The 24,530-nt window shown below is 39.8% G+C and overlaps 1 protein-coding gene across 1 annotated transcript in view; it reads right to left on the reverse strand.

The window, feature by feature from the left end:
* Positions 1–2,471: 2,471 nt before the first annotated feature.
* The window catches only part of IL6ST (interleukin 6 cytokine family signal transducer), a 28,127-nt gene continuing 6,068 nt past the window's right edge, over positions 2,472–24,530 (reverse strand). The window contains exons 6-15 of the mRNA XM_009488956.2: positions 22,433–22,592; positions 17,135–17,217; positions 15,722–15,941; positions 14,380–14,556; positions 13,572–13,673; positions 12,868–13,014; positions 11,786–11,926; positions 10,425–10,521; positions 9,038–9,119; positions 2,472–8,170 (exon numbers count right to left, since the gene is read on the reverse strand). Coding sequence (XP_009487231.1) covers positions 7,445–8,170; positions 9,038–9,119; positions 10,425–10,521; positions 11,786–11,926; positions 12,868–13,014; positions 13,572–13,673; positions 14,380–14,556; positions 15,722–15,941; positions 17,135–17,217; positions 22,433–22,592 — 1,935 coding nt within the window. The 3' untranslated portion in view covers positions 2,472–7,444. The remainder of the gene's footprint in view (positions 8,171–9,037; positions 9,120–10,424; positions 10,522–11,785; positions 11,927–12,867; positions 13,015–13,571; positions 13,674–14,379; positions 14,557–15,721; positions 15,942–17,134; positions 17,218–22,432; positions 22,593–24,530) is intronic.

Genomic DNA, 24,530 nt, shown 5'->3' on the forward strand with positions numbered 1-24,530 from the left:
AAAGCAGCAGATCCGAAGCGCTCTGGGTCCCCAGATGACGCCCAGGCTCCTGCCCGCAGCCCCAGCAACCAGGCGCTCCTGCACTGGTCCCGGTCAGCTTTGCAGGCATGCGTCTGCTGCATCCCGGAGGCAATGAGTGCGCCAGGCGCTTGCAGCCCTGAAGAGCATTTCTCTGAGGAGCTTTATTTGGGATTTTGGTGTCCAGAACCTGCTGCATGACATTGTGCGCTCAGGAACTGAGCCAGCAGTTGCAGAGGACAGCTCAACGCTGGTGGCTCCAGGTGGATGGCTCCATCCCCTCACTGAAACCTGTTGCTTGCCCCTGACCCAGCTCAGTGCCCCAGCCCACATAGTGACTTACATGTTATCATAAAAGGAAAGCCAGTGTGATGCCTAGCACACCAGCACACCGTATGTTTCCATTTTGCAGGCAAGCCTGGAGTCAGATTACTTGGTCTGAATTTTCTCCTGTGCATCTGGGTTGGGTTGTTCGAGCCTGGAGCCTCCCTGGCTGAGCCAGGAATTTCCTAGCTCTTTGTAGGGGCTGGGAGGGATGTTTTTGCTCTGCTAGTTATTTCACGGTAGTTGGAGACTGCTGGGAAGACAGGAGGGCACTGGATTGCTCTACCATGAACAGCACCAATGTCTGGAAAATACACATAAGATGCTTTTGCAGAGGTTCAATGTTACTGTGATTATCACTGGCCAAAATGAAGCCGTAATCTCCCAGGCCCTGAAGTGCACAGGGCTGGCAGGGCTCCTGTGCATCTCTCTGTTGCTCTGAGGCCCTTGTGCTGTGTTGCTGCTGGCTGGACAAACCAGGCTGCCCCAGGGCTAGCACACTGTTAGGTGCATCCCCAGATCCTCTGCGGGCTCTGCTGGCCCCCGGCCATGGAGGCAGAGAGCTGTTCCCAGGAACCTGCCAGCTTCTGGCGTTCTGACATATATACTGCGCACGTATGTGTTTCCTGTGGAAAGCGGGGCATTCCCATCATTTGCTGTCCAGCCTTATTTCCTTTGTTTATTTTAACAGTTACAGGAAGCAATCTTGCTCTGCCAGCAGCAACACAGTATATAGCCTCCTCTTCTGCCTGCACTTCGCCCTGCAGTTGTAAAGCACAAATGCGCTGAAGCTCAGCAGCTACAAGCACAGGTGAGGACATGCAAAAAAACATAGAAACAAAAGACATAAAACCAAAAAACTGTAGAAACTTCTGGGGCTGTACATGAAACAGTAGTAAGTGAACTACTGTGCAGTGAACTAATGTTTTTGGAAAAGGAGTCTAGTGTTACATTTGCTCTTAATTTAACACCAAACCGTTAACTGGCATGACATGTCTGGGATGGCTCCTCTGTGGCAGTGATTTTTGGTGCTGCAGGTGACACATAATGTAACACTTCCCCCGCTGCCCCCCTCAGTTTTACACAGGTCTGAGTCTGCCAACACAAATCAGAACTTCAGCCAGGAAGGGGAAGCCGTCTCTCCTCAGGTGCCACCCTTGAAGCCTTTTGGGGATGTGGCCATCCTCTGAAGAGGCAACTGTGCTTTTTCAGCACCAACATGTCAGTCCACTAAAGGCCTGTGAGGGTCCTCCACCCCATGGAAACAGAAGAACCGAATGCCAGTGAGACAGAGGGCAATGCCAAACATAGCCAGGTCCATGACTCCTTTCCTGGAAAGGAGTCCATGTGAGTAGACAGCATTACACCCTGCTCCTCACCCCCATAGTGTTCCTTCAAACTGGATTTTTGGGCACTCTTCTTCCCATTTTCAACAGACCTAAACAAGCCTGCCCGGAGCAACTGTCCTACATCTCCAGAGCACGGAGCCGCAGGCAGGCACAGCCACCCCTTCCCTGGCAAGACCCTGGAACACAGAACATACACACCCACACCAGCAGCGGGAACAGAGCCCTCCCTGGGACAGCGACCTGTCCCCCCACCAAGGTCAGCCAGCCACAGCTGACACCCGTTCACAGGAGCCAGTACAAAGGGAGGACCGAAGAGCATTCACCTGCTGCTGAACCTGCCCAGTACACCCAGCTAGGCAGCCTTTTGTCCTGGTACCCCACAGTCACGTCTTCTCTCTGGGAATGTCTCTCTGTTTCTTGCCTGTTCGGTAGTGCCCAGACTCTTCTCCTTCTGTGGTTACTACTTAAGTCGGCCTTACAAAACACCAACTCCAGCACACAACGTAAGTATGGAATTTTGGTTTTTTGTATATTATGTACTAGACAAATGCAACATTCAGGCTCAGTTGGGGAACAAAGAGGAAGGCATTCAAAACAGACCAAAAAGTAAATTGTAGAAAGCAGAGTTTATATGACAATAAACATGCAGCTTGCAAAAGAACAAAGATAGTGTACTGGTATTAAAACACATTTCCATACAGAGACAGCTTATACAGCAATTTACAAGTTTAACCTCTTGCCGGAGTATGCAAGCCCTTTAAAGCTGGCATTCAAACTACCAGTAGCTTAATCAGCCATACTTAAAGTACATAGTAAAATTTGACTTAATGTTTACATTCACTAGCCATCCAATCCAGCATCAAGGCACTTTCCTTGTTAGTATGTCTGTCCCCATGTCCCACGCCTCCGCTTACCCAGATGCATATATGGGCACAGCAACATTCGGTGACCAGTAGCCTTGACCACAGACTCCTTAATCCCAAATAAAAGCACTTGGTTACTGGACAATCCATCGCTGTATCAAAGTGTCAGGCTATATGTGACACCATCAACAAGACTGGTGCGTGAAAAAAAACCACGGCAAGTTGACTGGATCCATTAACGAATGTGCTTTGATATGAAGAAAAGCGATAGATGTTACCAGTTTCAACCCTGCAGAGAATGCCCATCTATCACGCCTGCCATCGCCCGAGAACAGCCAGTGTGGGGTGCAGGAGACGCTTCAGTCTGAGCAGGAGGACGTGGAGCTTCCCAGCCGTCTGTCGACAGTTGTGCCATACGTGTTTTTCATCTATTGTTACAGAAGTGTGCTTCTGCAGAGTATCAGTGACTTTATTGCATATATCCCCTTCAAAGTTGTTGCAAATAAACGCAAGTACTGGCTAAGGCTGCATTCTGGGAGGTACCTACCGCCCACCCTCTCTCTGTACTAAAATTAAGAGGGGGGGGGAAGCAGACAATTGTTGAGATCTGGCCCATAGTCATTAATTTTAAATTTGTTTGTATCAAATCTTGTGGCCTTAAAAATGCATCCTTGTGCATTAAGTCAGCACTGCTTTAATTTTTAGGAATGGCTCAGATTGCACAAGTACTACAAAGGAAACAACAGTGAAAGCAAACACACATACGCATTTTAGCTTCATCTTTTCATCTAACTGATCCTTTCACTTTTAAGGAAGAGAAATGGGAATTTGAGTCCAATGCAAAATACTTAATTTTACCCTTCTCCAGACTTGTGCACTTATACCTCCACCTTACTGCAGTTTTATGGATCAAGAGCTAAGCTGAAGACTGTGGGGTTGGCTGTAACTCCCAAATGGCTGTTTCATGACAAAAGACTCAATACTTTTGTTATAAACTACTCACAAATAACATTACAAGCAACTCTTGGAATTTAAAATGGCTACATGTATCCATCATAGCAAACAGACAAGAGGTTACAGGGGATTAATGAAGTTTTACAATCCATCAGGCAGCAGAACTTTTAAACATAGTTAAAGGAACATATCCAAATAACAGTTAATCTCAGTTACAAAAACTGTCTCAGGGAAAATAAACTAGTATATTAGTCCCATGTAATGCACATAAATTACAGTATGTAATTTGTGTATGTCTGGGCATGGGGCTGACTTAATTTGAGAGTCCTTGGAGTTTCAGATCCCACTGTGAAGTCAATACCATAGCAGCATATATTGATGTGGGTCTTGGACATTCAAGACCTGTCACTAATTAAACAAGTTCAGTTACTGAAGTTAAATCAGCATGGCGATTCCCACATATAATCTAAATTTTAACCATCTGGTGATACTTATGATTTACAAAGCTGAAGCTGCAAACCCTACCCCAGGCCATGGGGCTTCTCCAGTGTCCAAGAATGGGACTCAGCCCTTGCATGCAAACTCCCTTCCTCCTCCCAGGGCCAATGTTTTATCCGGTCCTGATAATTAGCATTTTGCTAGGCTGCTGTAGCAGATAGGCACATGCTTGTAACAAACACTCCAGAAAGAAGTTTAGAAAAATTTTTGCTCTGCTGTGCTTTGCACTGCCAGGTTAAGGCTTAACAGGCATTTTAGTTTACTACAGTAGGGCATATGAAACAATCCCAAGACTTTCACTACAGTGGGAGAAGATATTCCTAGCCTAATTGCCCTGAAAGAGAGCCAACACACCCCAGAAACAACCTCAACCACCTCCTGTTCCAACAGAACCACCACAACAGAACTACAGAGATAAATATATTCACTCTTCTTGTAAACAGAGGAGCAGTTAGCCAGCCTGCACTTAAGAGAACTTTCAGACATGCTAATACAGGAAAAATACTTAATATTCCTACCAGCTTCCCTTCCCTGCCACCAAAGGTCTTTACAACTATTCTCCCACTCCTACCAGAAAAATTCTAGTCCAGGAAATCAAGATGGACATGAAAGTGTCAATATTGAAGTGTGATTTTATTTTAATAATGCCTTTATTTTCTAAAGTGCACCATAGTTATTGGGTGAGAAGCTTTTTCTTTAATTACTATGTTAGGGCCAAGTTCAGAGAATTTCAGTGGATTGCTATAATTACATTACAGGTGCTCTAGAAACCTGTACGCAACTGTTTGGTACAATTAGATTGTTACAATCTAAAATACAAAATCAAGTCAAGCCTTGGACACTGCATGATATAACATTTGGCACATAGGTTTATCAACAAGCTGTAAACCTCTTATTTAGGCATACTGTGGCTTCTACAAGCTGTTCACCCACCAGTATCTCCTGCTTAGTCTTTAGTATTTTAGCCCTAGATAAATGCACAAGCCTGAAAGATAGAATAAAACTCTGCCAGACAGACAGAATTCTCTCTAGGATACACTCCTGTATGATTCTGTGAGTTTATTACCAGTGGCCCATAAACAACAAAGAGAAAAATGCCAGAAGCGACAGAACAGGCTAGAACTCTTGTTAGCAGAGACCTTTAAAAATGAGACACTGTTTAACATTGGAAATGGTCTATGATTAACAGCAACTGAGAACAACTTGCCTTCTCTTCACACAACAGAAAGGCAAATAGCAACTTCAGGAATAACTGAAGTTGTCCCTCAAATATGACGTATGTTATCAAAAGTTAGTATCACTGGATCGCAAAAAGCAATTTAAAAAAAAACGAAAGAAATCATCACCATGTTTTTGAAAACATCCAGGCCTTCGAAGCAATGTTCAGACTAAGCAGCCAGGTTGTGGCCCACAGTATTTCAGAGATGAGCAGGAGGTGGATTAGATGCACATGGCTGCAGGGCAGTTCTAATAAGCACACACACTGTTCAACAGAGACCTTCCCCTTTACTTGTGGTTTCTACAGTCACTATGAAGTTTGCATAGAGAAGACAACCCATCCCCCAGTAAAGTAACTGCTATTATTTTCCAAGAGGAATGTGTTCTGACAAAGGAATGCTCCTTCAGCCTCTGAAAAAATGAAAGATGGTCTCTGCTGTCTTGTGACTGCAGTTTTCATCATGCCCTTGCCTTCAGGGAGGGAGTTTGAAGGTGCTGAAATGGAGTGGGGAGAAAAGGAAGGGGACTGGTTTGAAAAGAGGTGTAGTTATAGTAGGCTGCAACATAGCCTTTTAGTTTAAAAAAGTGCCCAGTTAAAAAAATACTGTTGGGAGAAAGGAACTGTGGAATACTGAAATGTTATTAAAGAGTCTGCATTCTTTTTCTGTTTTAAATAGTCCAGACTTCAAGAGGTAATCTTAGGAATTTACTCTAGCATTGACTATCTTTGTAACAGAAGCAGAAGACACACGAACATTTGTATGTATACCTGTCCTTCCATGCAAGCTGGCAGACAAGGGAAATTGAAATGATACTGACACCTGCCTTTTCAGGGCCTTTAGCAAGTGCTTTGCAGAACTGCAGCACCAGAGATCACAGCACAAAAGGTTTCAGGTGGTCTTAAATACATAGTTCTTTTGCTGAAGGAGAAATAAAACCCTTGTTTTATTCTCACAACACAGCATTTAGTGTTTTGAATTAAGGTTTTATTAGTGTCAGATTTAAAAAGCCTACTAGACTAAGTTAAGGTTTAAAAAAAAAATCTACAAGAATGCCATAAAATTTCTAGTTACCATTGGAGAAGGGGTTGCTAGTAGATACATACTACCAGTAATGTTAAAATTCAGGGGATAGGTTTTGTTTTTTCTTCCAAGAGCTTCAGTGACTTCAATGCTTTGTTTTTTGCTGCTTTCAGTTTCAAGGAGGTCCTGCGGCATTGGCAGTGAGGTTACAGCACACTAGTCACTGCAGTCAACCAGAAAGAAGGTCATATTCCCTTTCTCCTGAGCAGTTAGAAAAATGGTAAAAACTCAGAGCTTGTTACTTGCCTCTCAAGCTGTATACAGCAAAGATGCACTTGTTAAACAAAGGCAATTTATATGACCAGAGAGGTATGGTATAATCAAGACAGTGATCTGGGTATAAAACCTTTAAATAACTGTTAATCTGTGTTTTATCTGGATTTTTAAACTTTTGAACATGAGACTGAATTGCTGTGCATCAAGTTGCAAGGCACATTTTTAGGCCAAATTATTACATAGTTCATGTGGACACATATCTAAATGTAGGCAGAATATCAATTACTATAGTAGCATTCAGAGTCAAGCAATTATGGTGTTTTCTTATTTGCACACCATAGCATCTATTTAATTCCTGTAAATTTTAAACAGGGATGAACATGATTTTCATGTCTGGTAAGCAAGAAACTGAAACACTGGGCCAAGTAAAAATTCAGAAAGTCAGTCAACCTACTGAAAAGTGTACGACATAAGTATTCTTCCACGTTAGAATACTAAGCTTCAGTCTTACTTTTGCACAAAGATGCTCCAAGCAACTAAAGATGGCGTTTTTGGCCTGTACATTGTCACATATTGAAGTATTTCTCCTAGGAGGTCTATTGGCTGATGTGATTAATTGAAACTTGCCATTTTCAATTGTGTAAAACTGATATGACAAGACAAAATCCCCAAGGTAGCACAAAGGCTTGTTCAGCTATCCAGACATAAGATTTTTATGTAGTGCATAAAAGTCTCCAGTAGGTCTGGACTGCAAATTTTCCACAAACACACAGTCCTTATTGTACTTTGTCAAATTACTCTTCACTTAATTTCAGTATTTCTATCTGCATTCAGATAAAAATAACTAGCTTAATTTATCAGAAACACAGGACAAAGTGTGAACAGGCACTAATGAAGGCCTAAACAGAGCCAGTCCCTTCTCTCACTGAGGCATATAGCCCCCTTGTCTCACAGTCTGCGGGAGGTAACTTTTTGGCATTTCATCAACTGACAGTGGGTTTCCTTCCACTGCTTCAGGTCTCACAGTTTGTCCTTCAGTACTTGCCTGTAAAACATCTGATAGAGCAGCTTCCTGGGTATTTTTTTCCAGCCCAAGGCCCAACGGCTGTGAACTCTGACCTGAGATCTGCAGTTGTGCAAATCCAACAAGATCCCCCTCATTAGCAGAAGTAATTTGCTTTGTTCTTTCAAAGCATGGCCTGTCTGTGTTGGTTTCATCCTGACCACCATTTTGTTTGAAATACTGCTGCCTCTGTGTTGTACTGTCACCTCCTCCAGCGTGATCCTCTGATCTCTCTTCTGAATCTAGCAGTGGCTGAGTCGACTCAGACCTTGAAAAAACTTGTACAGGCGTTTGGTCTCTGTAGCCATTAAGTACTACAGTGGAATACTGTACAGTGCTTGACGTGTTTTGTGTAGTTTCACCTTCGTCGCTATCAGAGACGCTTTGCCTAGGAGAAGACATGCATGAGGATCCTCCAATACCACTGCTGTGCCCTTCTGAAGTACTTTTTTCCTTTTTAAGCAAGTCAAAGGGTTTTAGATCTTGTTCGGAAAAAGACTTCTTGTCATCAGCTTCTATTTCTACAACGCTTACATCTGTAAAGCTGCCTTCTGGGTACATCTGATCTTTGGAACTAAAGTTATGCTGAAAGAAAGAGATGGATGTTGCCTAAGAGTAAGGTTACGTTAAAAATCAAAAACCCCATTAAATACCCAAATTTTTATTCTGTAATTCTTTTGAGTTTCTTCATAGAATTTTTCTCCTTGCTAAATCTGGCAATATCTCCAAAGTATCTGTTACAAAATGAAGGACATCGCTTCGTTTCCAATGAAGAGTCTTAATTATGCAGCTATTCTAAAACCATAGTGGGTGTGCAAGCTTTGCTCTAATTTTCATTATTATTAAGAGCCATAAAAATAGAACCATTTGCTGTGCAGCACAAGTACATTCTATATTGAAGCCATACATACATTACTTCCAATAATATATTCAACATCACAGCACTTCTTCATAGAAGTTAGCCACAGTTTATTGAACAGAATTTGCTACGTCATTCACCCCACACAGGGCATAAATTTTGTGGCCATCTCCTTATCCATGAGGAACTCTTAGAGCTTTCTCTCTTACTCATGACTTAACTGTGCAAACAAGTCACATCAGGGTTTTAAGAATGGGAATCATGAATTCTGTTTACTTAATTCTGATTTCCCTTAAATGAGTGAAATAATGACTTGACCCTTCCAACTAGTAACCTGAATATAATTCACAAGTTAAAGCCTGCTCTATGCTGTGAACTTGTGCTAAAGGCCATGCATTTCTAATGTGGAATCCACTGATGCAATGAAGTCTTCTAACCATATTGTATCACAATGTCATGAAACTTAACATCCAGGTTTTGGTTTTTTTTTCCTTGAAATACATGTGTGCTAGAAGACAGAAGACTCCCACTGGTTAGTTTATTTGAAACCTTGTGGACTAGGAAGATACAGGATGCAGAAAGATGAATATTACCTTAGCTGGAACTTGAGGAGACCACTGAGCAATGTTACTCTTGGATGGATCAGGGACAATAGGCCAGATATGCTTTTTAATTCTGTAAATGATTAAAACCAGAATAAAATTACAAGATGCACTCTCCAATTCCTATGTTGATAGCAAGTACTGCATAATCTAGAACACCATTCCATTACACAGCATTTTGCAAGAGCATTTATTTCCAAACAGGAATGCTTCCTGCACTTCCTTACATCTTTGTAGGAAGCTGTAGTACTAAGCAAAACACAGCACTGCACTTAACTCCACGCATTAGGTGTTGCCATCCAACATAAGGCAAACCAACAAATGGCAATGGTTAGTGAGGGATTTTCAAATTTACAGCACTCTAGAATCTACAGAGCAATTTAGGTAAAGTCTATGATGCACGCTAGTATAAAAATACACTGGTGCTTCTTTAAGATAGCTATGAATATCACAGCTGTCAAAATCTAAGCCAACTTCACAGCTAAAAATAAAGTGAAAATATTTGAAGAAAAACTTCCTTGGTCTTTTTAACTCTGAGCTCTTCAGTTTAAGAATGTAATAACTGTTACTTAATAACAGAAGGTTCTGTAGATAAATCACCCCCAACTAAACTAACTTCGAAACTGATGCATCTATCTTGCATCTTAATTGATGTCCGTTTAAGATCTGATTGTAGGAGCAGCAGGGAGGTCAGAAGGAAAAGGGCAAAAAATGCTGTCTTTAATTAGGAAGAAAAGATAGTTGACTGGGTACATGGGAGAGGCGCTACTCCCTGCCAGGGAAAACACTTCAGCAATAAGCTCTCAGCTAAAGCCACAGACAACAGCTCTGGGGTAGAGGGAGCATGAGGAGGCAGGATGTTTCCCAGCAGACAGTAAATAGGCACAGAGTTTGACTGAGGTTATGCAAGATGGATAAATGCCTTATTTTTTTGGCTGTAAAGCTTAAAGTTTGCTAATACTGTAATTAAATAGCTCAAGTGCAACCAGCAAACAGATCTTCTGTGCTTCACAAACTAAGGAACATCATTCCACTCTCATATGATGACTAAGAAAACACCCAGACAGCATATGCTGATCAAAACCTAACAAACCTAGTCCTGACCGACTCTAGCAAAAAAAGAAGGAATTTCCTTGCAGGATCAAGTCATAGAATGTTTAGTTTGTGTGCTAATCATTAACAGTAAGAAATTAGTATCAGCAGAGGCCCGAATTTCTCAAGGAAAACACAAAAATGTTTATCACCAATTTATGTGTGTTTTACCTTCTTTTTCTGATCTAACTGCAGAATACTTACTTGTTTGAACTGAATTATTGCCATCTCTCTGAAAGGCCCAGAAATATCAGAAGCAGAAGGGAAAGACTTCATTTATACTTACAAGTCACGTTTGTTGAAGCAAAACAAAACTCCAAGGAGCACAATCAACAGGAATGCTAGACACACAGGTACAACTATGGCTTCAATTTCTCCTTTCCCTGAAGAAAATGAAGAGAAGCAGTTATAGCCCACTTTGGCATTTAAGGAACTCAGCAGCAGCATACATTCCCAAAGGGACAGTGAGAATCTGAAACTGAATACACCCACAGTGCTCAGTCTTAAGCTTCACCTTCAGCACCACCTTTCCACCATATGAAAAGAGCCTGTTGGTGAAAACATGAAAAAGCTCTGTCCCAACAATCTAATGCCTTCCATCAACAAAACCCACAAGTTGCTCTAGCTGCAATACTGATGGAGCAAATAATTTTACAGTTCGGGCAGATATGACAGTAACATCTACATGAGTTCATCTGTGGTCCAGGTGTTTCAGTGGCCTACTGGCTGCCATAAATTCATGGTCAAATGAGTGATGTAAGCAAAGTCACTAGTCATCCATCAGTTTATCCTGTACATGAAAATATCCTCTGCCTGCAAACACTTAAGGTTGCATTATTGTTATGTATTCCTTCCAATGTTATATACGCTCTTAGGTAAACCCTACAGAAAGCTTACAGAAGAGCAACACTATACAGAAAATATAAAACCCTGCTAAATCTGAAGTGCTTTCCACAACTAAGTTCAGTTAATGTTGTTGCTGTTACCATTACAAATAGGAAGCACTCTCTAAAGCTGAACATACAATAAATTTAACTCTTCAGAATGAGTCTTTGTAGGGAACAGTAGCAAACACTAACAGTGATATGAATGAGAATACAGAACCTGAGGAAGGGCTGTAAGAATGGCATGTGCTGACTGACACCTAGATAGCAGATCAAGATCCCAGCACACCTCTGCAGCTTCTCAGGACACCCATATCAGGATAATAAAAGCCAACCTACCTACAGATTAAAACAAAGACTCTGGACTCTAAGACAAGGGTAGGAGACGTAGACACCAGAAGAGAAGACAAGGGCACTGAGTAAATCCTAATGACTTGCACAAAGTTGGGGCAAAAGAATACTATAACCTAAAGTATACACAAAACACATCCAAAACCAGCATGTTTGCCAGCATAAGAGAACAATCAAGGAGACCTGCAGAGGATAGCTTGTCCTCTGTACAGTCAGAAGTAATCCTGACTAAATTACCTCTTTGTGATGGAGTACGAGATAGGCTACCTGGATATCACACACCTTGTGAGTATGACTGAAACTTTTTCTCTTTTAAATAAAATCACCGTCCCCTCGTATCAGGTCTTGCACGGAGCCTTGCTATATTGTTGCAACATTACTTCCTACTTCTAATTGTGCCACTCTTCCTTACCAAATTTTTGTGTAGTAAATGTAAAATCAGGACCACTCCTGCCTCCTTCATCTGTATATGCCATCATCCGCACAGTATACAGTGTGTCACTGGTTAGAGAAGAAAGGGTATACTCTGTCTTGGAAGGATCCACTGTCACAGCTAAAGAGAGGAAAAAAATTTATACTAGTCTTCTGTGCAATTTATTAGATCTCCACAAATACAGTAGCACTAGGACATCGTGTCTTCAGGTGTACAAGATAGTTTCAGTAGAATGCATGGCTGTGTGGAAAATAAGACACAGAAAGACTACAGACTTGTACAAGAAATGCTGAGATTCGTTTGTTTCTGTTCAGGTGTTTGAATTTAGTCTCTTTCTTGATGAGATTTTATGTGTTAATTTCCTAGGGTTTTTTTTCTTCCCCCCAAATGTAGCTGCAAACTAAACTAGTAGTAAAGTTGAGGCTTACAGGTCTCTAATAGGCAGAATATATGGCTAACTAGAAATAGCTATTTACTAACTAGAAAAAACATGGTTAGCTAGAAATAACAAGTAGGGTAGGCATAAGAAATTGGCCCTTCCAATTTAAGCAAATCTGAAAAAAGAGAAACTTCTGATAGTGCTAGCTCTGTCTTATGCCTGCAGGTCATACACACTACTGAAAACTAAAATGCACTTCAAACAACATGTTTTACATCAGTAATATACTGATCTAGAGCTCCAGAAGGATTAAAAATCCCTTTTTTAAGGCTTTATCATAGTTAAATGCAGTCAACTCCTTTACATCTTGAATGGTCTAGCTTCATCTTGCTATACCACCATCTCATCTGTATTTAGACAGAAAGATGGGAGCACAATACCTGCAAATCAGCTTTCAGAAACTAAACTCAGTGCCCTGTTACACACAGACTGAATGTTCTGAATTCTTTATTAGGGACTTTTCTGTTCGATATGGAGGAGAACTATGCCTCATCAGCTTTATGTCATCAGAACAGACTGCCAGCCACACTCAATTCTGTATCTTGTTTTTCAGAAACATGTATTAGGAAGAAGACAGATGGATTATTTCAATGCCACAAAGCACTTCTCTGCTTTCTGTTACCCGTTTCATTTCCATCGATAGTTTTGTAAAATATGGTGTAACTTCTGATAAATCCGTTTTGTTCATCCACTGTGAGATGGTTCCATGTCAAAACAGCTTCAGCTTTTCCTACTTTTTTTGTCTGAACGGTTGGTCCTTTTGAAGGACCTGTAATGGGAGATGAAGATTAGTTTCTGTTGGGCACTCGTATCCACAGAAGCAGTGTATTGATGAGCACTAAATTGCTACTGCATAAAAACATCAAATGGAATAGCTGGACTAACTCATCTGCAAAGTGTTATTTTCAGACAATGTAGCAACTCCAAAGATGTTTTAAAAGAGAAACCTCCAGGAAAAAAGATACAAAACCAGTAATCAGCAGATCACATAAAATCTTCAACCGAAGTTAATTAGTCTTGGCTTCATACTTGAAATAGAAAATAAATCAGCATAGAAATATTACTATACCAATAAAATAACAAACTCATGCCAAATTATCTGATAAAGGTTGGAAAAAAGGAAAGAGTCAGCCACAGACATCTGTATAACTCCTAAATACTGTAAATAAGCAGAATGGATGTTCACAGAAGGGACAAGATCAATTATGTCAGATGATCCTCAAAGATAGGACCATTTTTCATTACGTAGTCCACATTAAAGCAAACGTCTCATTTTCTGTCAAGAAAGACAGTTTATGTGCTCCAAGATGACTGTTTTGTACTTACGATCCTGCTGAAGATAAGCTTTCACAGACTGTCCGCTTCCCTGACCATCAGCATATAGTGGGTACACAGTTATCAAGTAACACTTGAATGGCTTTATATCACCTAAAAGGAATTGAAAATGTGTTGTTTTACAGAAAGTCATATTCCTCCCCATCCCTCTCATTTACTTCAGAAAACATGGTTCTGGGCTTTGGCTGTTATCAGCAGCACTTGTATCTAATGCAGCTGACTATTTTTTTTCTAGAGCTCATCAATATACTGCTCCAAAATATTAACTAAAAGGAACAATATAATGGTTCACCTTCAAATATTAAATTTAATACACAAACTTCACAGAAGTCTGTTTTTTTCCCCGATTTATTTAAAATAAAAAGCCTTTATCTGTCTGCAGCACTGAACCCCCAAATTATTGAGTTACTGACTGCAATCTGAGAAGAACTGTAAAGCTGATCAAGTTCTGCTGTTTGAACTGAAAGAGGGATCAGAGAATTTGATTTTGAAGGAACTCAGCCTGTTCATTATTTTAATCGTTTCCAAGAATGAGATGACTAAAACCAAAATGCAGATAAAACTCTTGCTGTTACATAATATAAATTTCAAAATGCAAGATTAGATACAGTTTTATATTTGACAAAAATACAGAGGTATTTCCACACTCATGATAAACTAATGGAAGCCCTCAGCGTTATCCTAGATTCCTGTCCTAAAATAAAATTCTAGTCAGCATAAGGATGTTCCTCACTTTGAGAATATTTACTAGGTTTTTAGAGTGTTCTACAAAGTATTTGTAGACTTATGAGCTAAATACCTTTTAAGTATGTTCCTTGAACATTTCCTGGTTCGTTTTGCCATTCTATGATGCAGTCTGAGCTGTTGGACACCAGACACCATTCGATCACATATTTAAGAACATAACTGTTAGGAGCAGTCCACCCTACCCACAACTTGCCATCTTTAGGCAGTGTTCTAACATTCTTCACAGGAGCTGTGATGAAAGAAAACAGAAAAGTGATAAATACTAACAGTTCTTCCACTAGATAGTCATAATAGCTATTTTGTCAAATGTGGATACTTTTGGGTTACTGTAATGGTGACAATTTGATAATAGCTATTTTGTCAAATGTGGATACTTTTGGGTTACTGTAATGGTGACAATTTGACAGAACTTATGTAGAAGCCATTTTCTGCAATTTGGAAGCTTACATCTGAATCTTTGTATCAGAGATCCAAAATAAGCAGTATTAGGCTATGTAAAAACTGGAAATCAGACTTAGTTTCTCTGTTCTCAAACACAGTAAGTTGCCTTATTGCACAGTAAAGAGATACTATTTTTCTTCCAAAAGAAAGGGTCTATATTTCAGAGAGAAATCAAACCTCAAGACACTTCTAAATTCCTATTCTAATCCTCACACTCATGTACCTTACCGAGTACTTCTGGCTGCAATGCTACTGTTTGAAATATATTCTTAATTAGTTCATCTAATAGTTTTAGAACCTGTGGCTCCCTTGGTGTTTACACTAAAAGCAGCATCTGTCCACATACTTATTTTTTGCTTCCTGTCCTGGTAGTGTTCAGATTATCTAAGAGGAGCCTGGAAGTAAGGAGAAACCAGCCTGTAGTTACTACTACTGCACAAAGAAAGGAACATAGTAAAAAGGAACATGAACAGTAGGGAAACAGTGGAAACACAAGACAAAGCAACCAGACAAGATACTGAAAATGTGGGAAGAGTGAAACTGGACAGGAGAAGAACGGGGCAGGGGGGAGATGAGAAAGCAGAAAGAAGAAATACAATGGCAAGATGGTATATACATGAAGGATGCTTGCTTCCCCAGCTCTTTGTTTTTTTTAAAAAGAAAACCAAAATGCCTGCTATGCTAAGAAAAGAAAAAATAGGAACATAGTGCACAGTAGCTCTAAGGATCAAAGAGAACAGCAAAACAGCACACATAGCTTCAAATGAACCTGTGAGTAAATACACATGTTCCCTAGTATACCAATGGTAGCACAGTTATAAGGCATAAGACTGTAGATACATTCAGTAATACTTTATGTGTCCATGTAAAAGGTATCATTTTACAACACTGAAGATTTCTTATAACAAAAGCCATGCAGATGCATTTGAAACACACATTACTAGGACACTAACCTTTTGAATTACTTGCTGGGATAAGTAAAACTGATGGAGGGGATGCCCCAACTCTGTTAAGGGCAGTCACTGTCACTTCATAAGTTCCATTTGGCAGCTTTAATGTAAGGTTGGTGGTATTTACATTGTATTTCTCTGGTGGACTGGAGGGAGATGATTTAGCTCTGACAGTCACTTCATACTGCAAGATTACTCCATTGGCTTCAAATGGCTCCAATGCCTGTTAGAAACACATCTTTGATTAGAATAAACATGACTTAACCTTTATTGCCTTTGATGCATAATTTAAAAATCTGAGAGCAAGACAAGTTATGTAGCTCAAATGGCTGCTTATTTAAGGAAAGCACAAATAACCTGCGTTCATTTCTGGAAAGCAGTAACTTCCAGAACTATTTCTGGTTTTAATCCTCTTTTTCTTGGCTCACAATCCTACCTAGTAGTTTAATAAAAGCTATTTTGTAAAGATTGCAGAACATATGTTGATAGAACTTGCATTTTATGTGACTTTACAACCCAATGACATAAAAGAAATTTCACATCTTAAGCTGTGTTGAACCTGAATGCAAAACAGACCGAGTAGCTTTCTGTTATTACACATGGAAAAATACCTGTTTCTGTGTTATTAGGTAACACAGAAAAATACTATGTTTCTATGCAAGAGTATTAGTTTTCAGATAACTTAGAGCAAATTGTTTGAAAAGTAGCACCAGCTTTCCAATTTTAAGCTAAATAACAACAGAAGTGGTATGTGACATATGAGTTACATCAGAAAATGGTGTCCTATCCATATACATGTAACTTCACACAATCCACCTAGTAATAGGAAAAAAGTCCTAATAAAAAGACAGCTAGAGCAAATGTGACAAAGTTCACAGACCAAAAGAAAGCAGGAGATGGGGACTGACCGTAATTGCATTCACTTTCTCAGCTTTGGACTAATCAGCCAACTAGACACAGCAGCCTACTGCATGCAAATGTGCAGTGCTGTATTTAATAAGTTTGGCCTCTGGAATGTGTCTAGGCTTAATGGATTTTGCAGCTGGAGTATCCCTGTCCAAACAGTGTTACAAAAGTTTTGGGATACAGCAGAAGGGATAACACGAACGTTTACTTTGTTCAAGTGAAAGTTTCCAATTCCACAGACTGCTTAAGGACAGCAAGTCAGAAATCTGAAAGTAGATTCTGAATACTTGGGATCACAGATGTGTGTCAGTTAACTGATCGCCTTTACATCTGTACTTCTGTTTTTTCAGAACTAATTATTGTAGTAAGAATACTAAAGTCACATCTCATATCAATAAAACCTGTACTATCCCAGCTATCTACTCAAGTTTGTTGAGGTAAATTTTGCCACTTAAAAACTCCTGGTTTTAAAAGAATGCTCAATTCTTGCAGTTTATCGTGTCGCTTTACCTTCCACATCAGATGCACAGTCCAGGAAGCTGGTGAGTGAGATGCATCAATGATCCTCCATATGGGTGGTCCTTTAGATGGTTCTGATGAAAGAAACAATGCTTAATAGCAGAACTATTTTTATTTAATCTGCTTGAATTTATCCTTTGACTATCATAAGATGCTTACTTTTTTTTTTTTTTTAATAAAAGCATATATAAAAAGTGGTTTAGTTCCTCAAAGAAAATAATGCTTGGTATATTAGGTGGAACACCTGCGTGGAAAGATTTCCCGAAGGGATGAACAAAACACCAGTTCTGCTCAAGTGTACAGTGTCAAAACAACTGAGAGTCACCATGCTGAGCATCTGCAACAACAGGCTGAAGATGACAGTGCTGAGGCATGACCAAGCCTACACTGCGCAGCCTGTGTCCAGAGGCACAGCCCTCCACATCTGTATACTGCAAACCTTGCTGTGGTCTGTAGCTACAACACTCTCCCTACCCCCAATGTCATGTCACCTAAGAAAGGAAAATGCAGAAAAGTTAACAGGAGACAAATTTCTCCTGACAGAATTCTCCAAGTTTCCTATATCCTTTACACTAAAAAAGGTAACAGAACTGCAGTACTTTTGTAGTACTTGTACTCTACAATACTTTCTGGTGTCAGTACTGTAAAAAATTCAAGTGGTATTTCCACTACAAATTTCATTTCGAAGTAGAGTGAATCAATCTGTTACAGTGCATAAAGCAATAAGATGCGGCCAATCCTTTGTGAGGGCCTTAGCCCTAATGGAAAGATGATCTTAAAATGCATTTACATTTATAACCTTGATAGACTGTGTCTTCTCTAGGAGATCTTTTATTGTATTTTTTATATTAATCATTATGAGGCTTTGGCTGGTTTACCTCCAAAAAAATAGTATCAAGTCTACAGTGTATCTTGTCTCTTATGCTTGACATCCAGAGGGAAGGAGAACTGGGAACTGAGGCAAAGGGAATTCTTTCTTAATCTCATTTGTGTACCCTGATTTGATTCACATGAAACAGAAGCAATTGTACATCTTGCCTGATATAGATCATGAATGCAACATGACCTACCTCATGTTAATTTCCTACTAGAAAACCTTTGTTCTAAGGCTAAAATAAGACACAAGTAATCACTAATAGCAGTATTTTTGCAAAGCCAGTCACCACAGCAGAACAGCAATGGTCTAAATAGGCAAGCAGTCTTGAAATCCTCATTGCTCAGGCTGAGATAGTAACCACAGAAAACAAAACCATACTGTCATTAGGAGTTGAAAAGCAGTGACTAGCATATTGAAAGAGCAGTTTACAATATCTCCCCCAGAGAAAGTAAATTTTGTGTAGAGCTGAAGCAATGCCATTATATACACATAAATTCCATTTTGTTTAAACAAGTAGGCTATATACTACAATCTTTCCCTTACTTCTCCAGTATAAGATGACATGTGAATTGAATCAAAACTTGTTAGGGAACTCAATTAGGATAAATAAGGAAGGATTTCTGATCCAGTGCAATTAAGTTCCAAGCACAAAGTGGTGTTTTGACAATGAAACCTGTATTGGTTTAACTCTTTTAAAGACATGCAGTGAAATGCTGCACTGAATAGACTGCTTAAGAAGAGGGCACCTTGGAAGGCACTTAGGAACAGATATGATGTCACAGAAAGGAGACCAGGAAGAGTGCAAGCAGGAAAGGCTAAAGCACATTAAGAAAAAAAAAAATCAGGGTAACTTAGAAGCTAAACAGGTATCACAAAGTATTTGTAGCAGTCAGAGGGAAGAACAATTCCCTACTGGGTATCAAGCACACAACCAGAAGGTCCACTCATTGGCTCCATATGGGGTAGGATCAGTACAGGCCAGAAACAAAGCCAATCTTGCAGGCCATCAAAGTAGAAGTGAAATGGAGATGGGACCAAGCTGAAGTAGTTTTACTCCTCACAACCCTGGAACTGGAAGGGAAGAGTTTCTAACTGATAGTAACCAAGTTCCTGGAAAGACAAGACATAAAATCCCCACATTGAGAAATCAGCAAGTGATTCCCAATGCTGCTACTACTGATGATTCAGGAGGAAATCAAACAAGCTTTTAAATTAAAACAAATCCCTTTGAGGGTGATTTACTAATTCTAGAATCCCCAAAAAATCACAGCACATATAATTGTAATACACAGCTATGCAGCAAACCTGCTCTGCTGGATCTAAAGACCCTTGGCTACAGTCACTATTTGGAGGTACAAATTAGATGTTTCCTGATAAGGATTAGGTAGTAAAACAATTACCAAAAGATTTCAAAATTGCTGGAATGCTTGCAGTATTCTTCAGCATCATGACTGTACATTTGTGCCTTTGGATTTAAGGATTCCATTGAAACTTCACTTGATAGTTACAGCACTTAACACTTAGAAACATAACACTTGCATAAAACCATATAGAAGTATACCTTCCTGAATATAGTAGTGATAAATACACCTGTATCTTGGTATCTTGCTACTGAGACAAACACTAAAACTTCTGAATACAGAAGGCAAGCAGATGTGGAATCTTCTGGGATATGGGTCTAACAGTCTTAGACAAAGCACAACATCTAAAGGTCAGGTTTTTATAATTTAAGGGCCATAATAATGGTGTAACTTAAGTGCCCAGTGTCTACTTGTTTCATTTAATCTTTCCAATAGGCAAATGTACAGGAAAAAAATTATGAATAGAATTTTGGTACAGGTTTTGCCCAATTTGCAAACTGAAGTCCCTTGTCTGAGCCCAACACTTGGTGGAGAATGGATCAGGGAACTACAGACCTCATGAGTTCCTTTCTAACTTAAGTTATCCCACTACCCTACAAATTTTCAAGTAAAACTAGGCATTTGCAAGAGGTGACCACACCTCTGAAGTTGTCTGTAAGCAAACTTGGAACAGGAAATTATTTTACTGTCAGCTTATTGCTACAATAGCAGAAAATGCTGATTAGCAAGCAATGCAGAAAAAGTGTGACTAGCCTGTTGTCATTAGGAAGGGTAGCTATAACAATTTGTTAAAATGCTGTTTTACCAGCAGAAAAGAGACTGTATGTACATTTGCAGTCTATCACAACTAATGGCACAGGTATTCCTCAACAGCTTACTGCACACTGAAATTAGTTCATTTTACCTTTAGCATGAAGCAAGACAGTAATGTAGGGTGTTCTGGCACCAACAGAGATTCAGATTCAAGAAGATACCAGTTAGCACCTCTCAACCATCTACTAAAGACACTAAATTAGTTCCAGTTCAGTCTAAGTGGGCTATTCAGATATATGACAAAAAGAAAACAGACCACAGAAAGTAAGTCAAAGCCTGGGGCTTTTATTTGGAGAGCAAATTAAAGGACCAAGTGTGTAGATCTAGATTGTGTTTGTATATACACTGCACATATTTTGTTGTGTTAATGAAAAATGTAAGAATCCACTATTTGAGAAGGGAATTTTTCATACTGTAACAAATGAATGGGTGTGATTTTAGTGTCAGTGCTCCCATAATTACCGCTCAGTCATTGTTGTGCAACTTTATTTTGTACAAGTTTACAGTTGCTGCAACAATTGCTAAGTCACGAAATGCTGCAAAACAAAACAGCCAAACAAAATAAAGTTAATGGTTTTGGCACAACTCAGTGGCAGAAGGCACAGTCTCTGTACTTAAAACTTGCAGGAGAGCCTCTCTAGTGGGGAAATACTGCAACGACTTCCATGAGCTGTGAAGTATATTAAATTTGTAACATAGTGAGTTGTAGTTACTTTAATGCCACAGTACATTTCAAGCAATGCATGTGCTCATGAGCAACTGGAAGCAATCAATCAAGTTAAATATGCTGTGGACACAGATCTTAGAAGACACTGAGTGCAGTCTCAGTGCTACTGTCCTGAAGGAACACAAATGAGTCCAGGGCAATGCAGCACACCTGCAGAACATACAGTTCGAAAGAAACAGACAATATCATAACAGCTGACTGGAGCATCACAAGGAGTTGAAAGGCCAGACAAGTTGATGAGCGTGTTGTAGTGTGAACAGATTTGGTGCATGGCACCAACTGTGCAGTGCTGAGGGTTTGTTCCACAAAGCAGTGAAGGCTGACACTTGACTGAAGCTCTTAAGCAGTTTTTTTTTTTCTAGGGCTGTGAACATAAGGCTTAACCTAGTGGTTTGCTATCTTTTGTGTATCTTAAGTATTAATCAGTTTATACTTTTGAAGTTTCATATATCCTGCTTGCAAAGTCCTTTTGTGCAAGACTAAACATGATCCAAATACTGCCCCCAAAGAGCTGATGCTGCTAAGAAGTCTTCCTCATCAAATTATGATAGCAGCAATTCAGTGTTCACCCCTACTGCAAAGGGACAGGATATTACAAGTCCAGATCTACAAGATCACAAGTCCAATGATTATGTCAAGAAGGGAAATTGTAAGGAAATGGTGATTTTTGTGATTAAATATAGCCAAAATAAAAGTTATCCACACAGACTCAATCTTGCTTAAAGTCAGTGGTTTATAGACGGCATTCTCTTTCTTACACCTCCCACAGTGACAACCATATCAGTGATGAGCAGCAAGACTCTTGATTACTACGCATAGAATATTGTAAAGAAGTGGGTACAAGACAGCAGAGGCAGCTGTGATTCTGACAAACAAGAAAGTGTTGTAGATACAGAATACCTTTGGAAAAGTTAGGAGTAAACCAGAGTGTTTTATTCAGATGCTTTGGTGCATAAGATGCCACACTTCCCACATGCACATTATTTCACATCATTGCTTTAGTAAGTTTGTGAAGAAGTCCATGTACCCTATATGACTAAAATCTTCTGTTTCATACTGATTGATGCTTGTTCTCTCATGACTATCCAATAGCCTCCCAAACGGAGTTGTTCATAAACTAAGGCGATCTGTCTACGAAAAAACACTTTCACACAGGCAGAATAGCTTCTATTACAGAGGACAACCTTCAGAACAAAAAAAACAAGCATAAAGCCTGTATGACTTCTAAAAGACTTTGAGAATGTAACGTTCTGTGAAGCAAGTTTTTCTTCCCTACCTCTCATTTTAGCTGTTTTCAGGGAGCACCTCTAGACTAGCTTTATGGGAAGCTATTCTCATGACCCTTGGAATGCATGGGTCAAGTCAGTCAGTACTGAAAGTAACTCAGGAGAGCCTTGTTGCATGTATAATCAAACAGCTCAAGCGAGGATACACACTTGCAGCTGGCTGTTGCCAAATTGCTGAGCACTCACATTTTGAAAGTCAGTTACCTACTTTCATATATTACTTACTATCTTCAGTGGTGACCCCAGTTTTCTCTTCACTCCAGTCACTCCAGTAGCCCACTCCATCTTCCTTCATGCAACGAATTGAAAAGACATACTCTGTGTAGGGTCTGAGCCCTTGAACACTGAATGAAGTTCTTGGTGAAGCTGTATCTTCAGGAGGAACCTGTAAATGGAAGATTTTAGAGGCACTGATCAAAAATTGTAAAGCTGAGTTCTGTGCTACAACAGCTCCCATCCAAAAGGGATCCCCACAACATACGCAGCCAATACAAACAACATAGTTTTTCTCCCCTCTTATTTGCAAAAGCTTCAATTCTCAACCATGGTTTGGTAAGGGATCACAGTTGTGTGTATTTACCAGCTATAATACAATACATATATTAGAATAAGTAAGCAGCTATCTCAGGACAATCTCTCATATTCTGTTTTATTTTTTAATTAGTTTATGTCTACCTCTCCTTCCTCCCCATACAATTCCTCTACTTACTGATCTCTAATATTCCTCACATTTTAGAACTTTGCTAGGTTATCTGCTTGGTTATTGATTGCAAAATACCAGTGCTAGAAGGCTCTTATAAAGCTAGAGAATCCAAGATCATTGCTTCTACTGATACAGAACAGTGTTTCTTAACTGACATTGGAAATAGTTTGGTTTAGAGTAGTTTATACTTCTGCTAATAAATGAGCTTATTTTCTCTCCTTTATCGTAGATTAGGCATTGAATGCCAGAAAATGTTCTTACTGTGTATGTGCAGAAACAGGTGTGTGATGTAGATAATAGATATATGTAGGTAAACACACACACTGACTCCATCACACTAGTCTACTCACAATTAAGGGGTTTTTATAGTGAGCAACCCTGCATGAGGAATGACTGCAGATTAAACACACATGCAGGACACTCAAGAGGTTAACCCTGAGCACAAGAATTGTCAAAGTAATCAAATTTTAGCACAGCTAAACAAGCTCAGTTGTTTTAAAAGTTGCTATTTCAATGGTCTTGTGCACATGTTGAAAGGGCAAGACAAGTTAAAAGGACTTAATGGGACAATGTATCAAGAGACCCTGGAGTTGCAGAATAAGCTGTGCAGGACAGAGCTCTTTAAAACATCAATACAGGTGACCTTAATAATCAACCTCTGCATCTAAAGCTTAATAAGTTCTTCCAAAGGAATACACTATATTAGTCATAGGCAGCTGTATAATGCTACCTGCTTCAAACACCATATTCTGGTAAGTCAGAAGCAGCCTTCCTTCCAACAAGTCATGAAATTCACAATATTTTTGGGCCTCTGTATGGAAACAAAAGATGGGAAGAGCTGGATGAAAAGAGTTTTTCTAGAATACTGCTGCTCTGAGAGAAGGCTTAAAGAAAGGCAAAACTGAGAAGCTATTGAAAATATGTCCATACACTGATGTAGAAGAAAAAACCCACAACTCCTGATGACATGAACATATTTTAGTGCACTACAGGTAAGGCATATTCTTTACTCTTTTCCAGTTCCTTGACTGCATCAGGTTTAAGGCAGGTATGCAGGACAACCATACTGTATAGAATCAGAATCATTTAGTTTGGAAAAGACCTTTAAGATCATTGAGTCCAACCATTAACCTAACACTGCCAAGCCCACCACTAAACCATGGCCCTAAGCACCACATCTACACGTCTTTCAAAGACCTCCAGGGATGGTGACTGAACTGCTTCCCTGGGAGGCCTGTTTCTATGCTTGACTACCCTTTCCATCAAGAAATTTTTCCTAATATCCAATCTAAACCTCCCCTGGCACAACTTGAGCCCATTTCCTCTTTTTCTATCACTTCTTACTTGGCAGAAAAGACCGACACGCACCTCGCTACAACCTCCTTTCAGGTAGTTGTAGAGAGCAGTAAGGTCTTCCCTCAGCTTCCTCTTCTCCAGGCTAAACAACCCCAGTTCCCTCATCCACTCCTCTTAAGACTTGTGCTCTAGACCCTTCACCAGCTTCATTGTCCTCTGGACACGCTCCAGCACCTCAATGTCCTTCTTGTAGTGAGGGGCCCAAAACTGAACACAGTATTCAAGGTGTGGCCTCACCAGCGCTGAATACAGGGGGACAATCAC

Source organism: Pelecanus crispus, chromosome Z (assembly GCF_030463565.1).
Source record: "Pelecanus crispus isolate bPelCri1 chromosome Z, bPelCri1.pri, whole genome shotgun sequence".
NCBI lineage: Eukaryota > Metazoa > Chordata > Aves > Pelecaniformes > Pelecanidae > Pelecanus > Pelecanus crispus.